Source organism: Cyprinodon variegatus, unplaced genomic scaffold, assembly GCF_000732505.1.
Source record: "Cyprinodon variegatus isolate N-32 unplaced genomic scaffold, C_variegatus-1.0 Scaffold68, whole genome shotgun sequence".
Classification (NCBI taxonomy): Eukaryota; Metazoa; Chordata; class Actinopteri; order Cyprinodontiformes; family Cyprinodontidae; genus Cyprinodon; species Cyprinodon variegatus.
Window position 1 is genome coordinate 589,637 of NW_015150521.1, and position 1,972 is coordinate 591,608.

Here is a 1,972-nt window from a genome sequence, read left to right on the forward strand (position 1 = left end):
ATATATATATTGAACTATAGATCATTGGGTTATTTTATTTTCTTGGCCACTTGTCTTTTTTTCTAACCAAGGCCATCTGTTGTTTTTTTTTTTTTTAGAATTTAGAATTTTAACCACCAAAATCTATCTTCTATGTGACATAAACGGCTGTCAGTTCATTATTTAATTAATCTATTTATCTTTTCCTTGCACCAAAGTTTCAGGCACTGTTTTGAATTATTCCCTTGAGATACATTTCCAGGACAAGATAAGCATCTTGATCTGTTTCTGAAAAGGAAACGGCTCTTAACAACCTATTCACATGTTTTTTTTGTTTTTGTTTTTCTCACTAGGGGATTAATGCCACGTACACTCGACAGCCAGATAACGTTAGAGAAGACTCCAAGCTACTTTGTGACCAGAGAGGCACCCCACCGCATATCGAGCATGTCTCATGATACCAAGCTGATCGTTGTGGTACGCAACCCCGTCACCAGAGCCATTTCTGACTATACTCAGACCCTTTCTAAGAAGCCAGATATCCCTACTTTTGAAGAGCTGGCCTTTAAAAACCGGAGCTTGGGTCTTGTGGACACATCCTGGAATGCCATTAGGATTGGGATGTATATCCTCCATCTGGAAAACTGGCTGCAGTATTTTCGTCTGTCACAGATGCATTTTGTGAGCGGCGAGAGGCTGATAACGGATCCGGCAGGGGAAATGGGCCGTGTCCAGGACTTTCTAGGGCTCAAGCGGATAATCACGGACAAGCACTTCTACTTCAATCGAACCAAAGGTTTCCCCTGCTTAAAAAAGCCCGAGAGCAGCAGCCAGCCTCGATGTCTGGGTAAATCCAAGGGCAGGACTCATGTCCAGATTGAGCAGGAGGTCATAGAGCAGCTTCAGGAGTTTTATAGACCTTTTAACATCAAATTCTATGAAACTGTTGGACAAGATTTCAAGTGGGATTGAATGTACTATTAAAAAATGTTTATAAAATGACTACCTCTGGAAGAAAGTTAAATAAGAATACCTTTGAAGAATATTTAATTAAGTGGTCTAGGGAGGTATTATCAATATTAAATTAATGGTATTAAAATATAATTCTATAAACATGGGTTTTTCCTGTTGGCCATTCACTGAAGAGTGTAGTTTATTAATTTAAGATATGTACACCAAACTTGTTTTTTTTTTTTTTTTATCAACATGCGACTTGAGTAATCTGCAACCTATTTTATTGCTTCAGCTTTCTTAGGGAATAACCATCTCAGAGCTTCTCTTCTATTACTGTTGCCAGCTATACAATCATGGCACAGCTTAAATATTTATTATCCAGATTACTTATTTATTCACTATTTCCCCTGAAAATGATCTGTTGTCTTTACTATTAAAATGAGCTCTCCACATGAGTCGCCTCAAAATGTCAGATGAATAATAAAATCAGCCTCTCTGATCTGTTTTTTTCTGCACCAAAACTTTTTTTTTTCTGGAGATAAACCAGGAAGTAGAACTGATAGCTCTGAGAAACACAGAATAACAATGTTTACTGGAAGATATGCTTTGATATGTGTTTGCTTTTTGGTGGGCTTCAGCTTCTTCCGTGTTTGTAAAATTATGTGACCATCAAAATAAAATAAATACAAAAAATTTATCGAATACATTTCTTTTTAACTAATCATTAAAAAGACAGACGTTTATGGTTTCTTGTTAAATTAAGTACAAATACAAGTTCATACAAGAACAATTTCCATACATTCATTTATTGGCTAAGACTATTAAAATACTCTTACTATTATGTTCACGACTGTGAAGTTGTCATGATTAACTTTTCATTTATGTCCCTGCCAGTTAATGTTAGAGTAACCATCGTTTTCCTCTAATCTAAAACTCTGTGTATTATCTTGCTCAGAATGTTAGGGTTAGGGAAACTATGATATCTGGGCTTGGAATTAAAACGCTGCTCAGAAATTTAAACAAAACAATTTTAAAGCAA

General features: G+C 35.9%; 1 protein-coding gene across 1 annotated transcript in view; it reads left to right on the forward strand.

Annotated features, from left to right (window-relative positions):
• The window catches only part of LOC107083071 (heparan sulfate glucosamine 3-O-sulfotransferase 2-like), a 29,520-nt gene extending 27,925 nt beyond the window's left edge, over positions 1 to 1,595 (forward strand). The window contains exon 2 of the mRNA XM_015372015.1: positions 333 to 1,595. Within this exon, the coding sequence (XP_015227501.1) occupies positions 333 to 951 (619 nt within the window). The 3' untranslated portion in view covers positions 952 to 1,595. The remainder of the gene's footprint in view (positions 1 to 332) is intronic.
• The last annotated feature ends 377 nt before the right edge of the window (positions 1,596 to 1,972 follow it).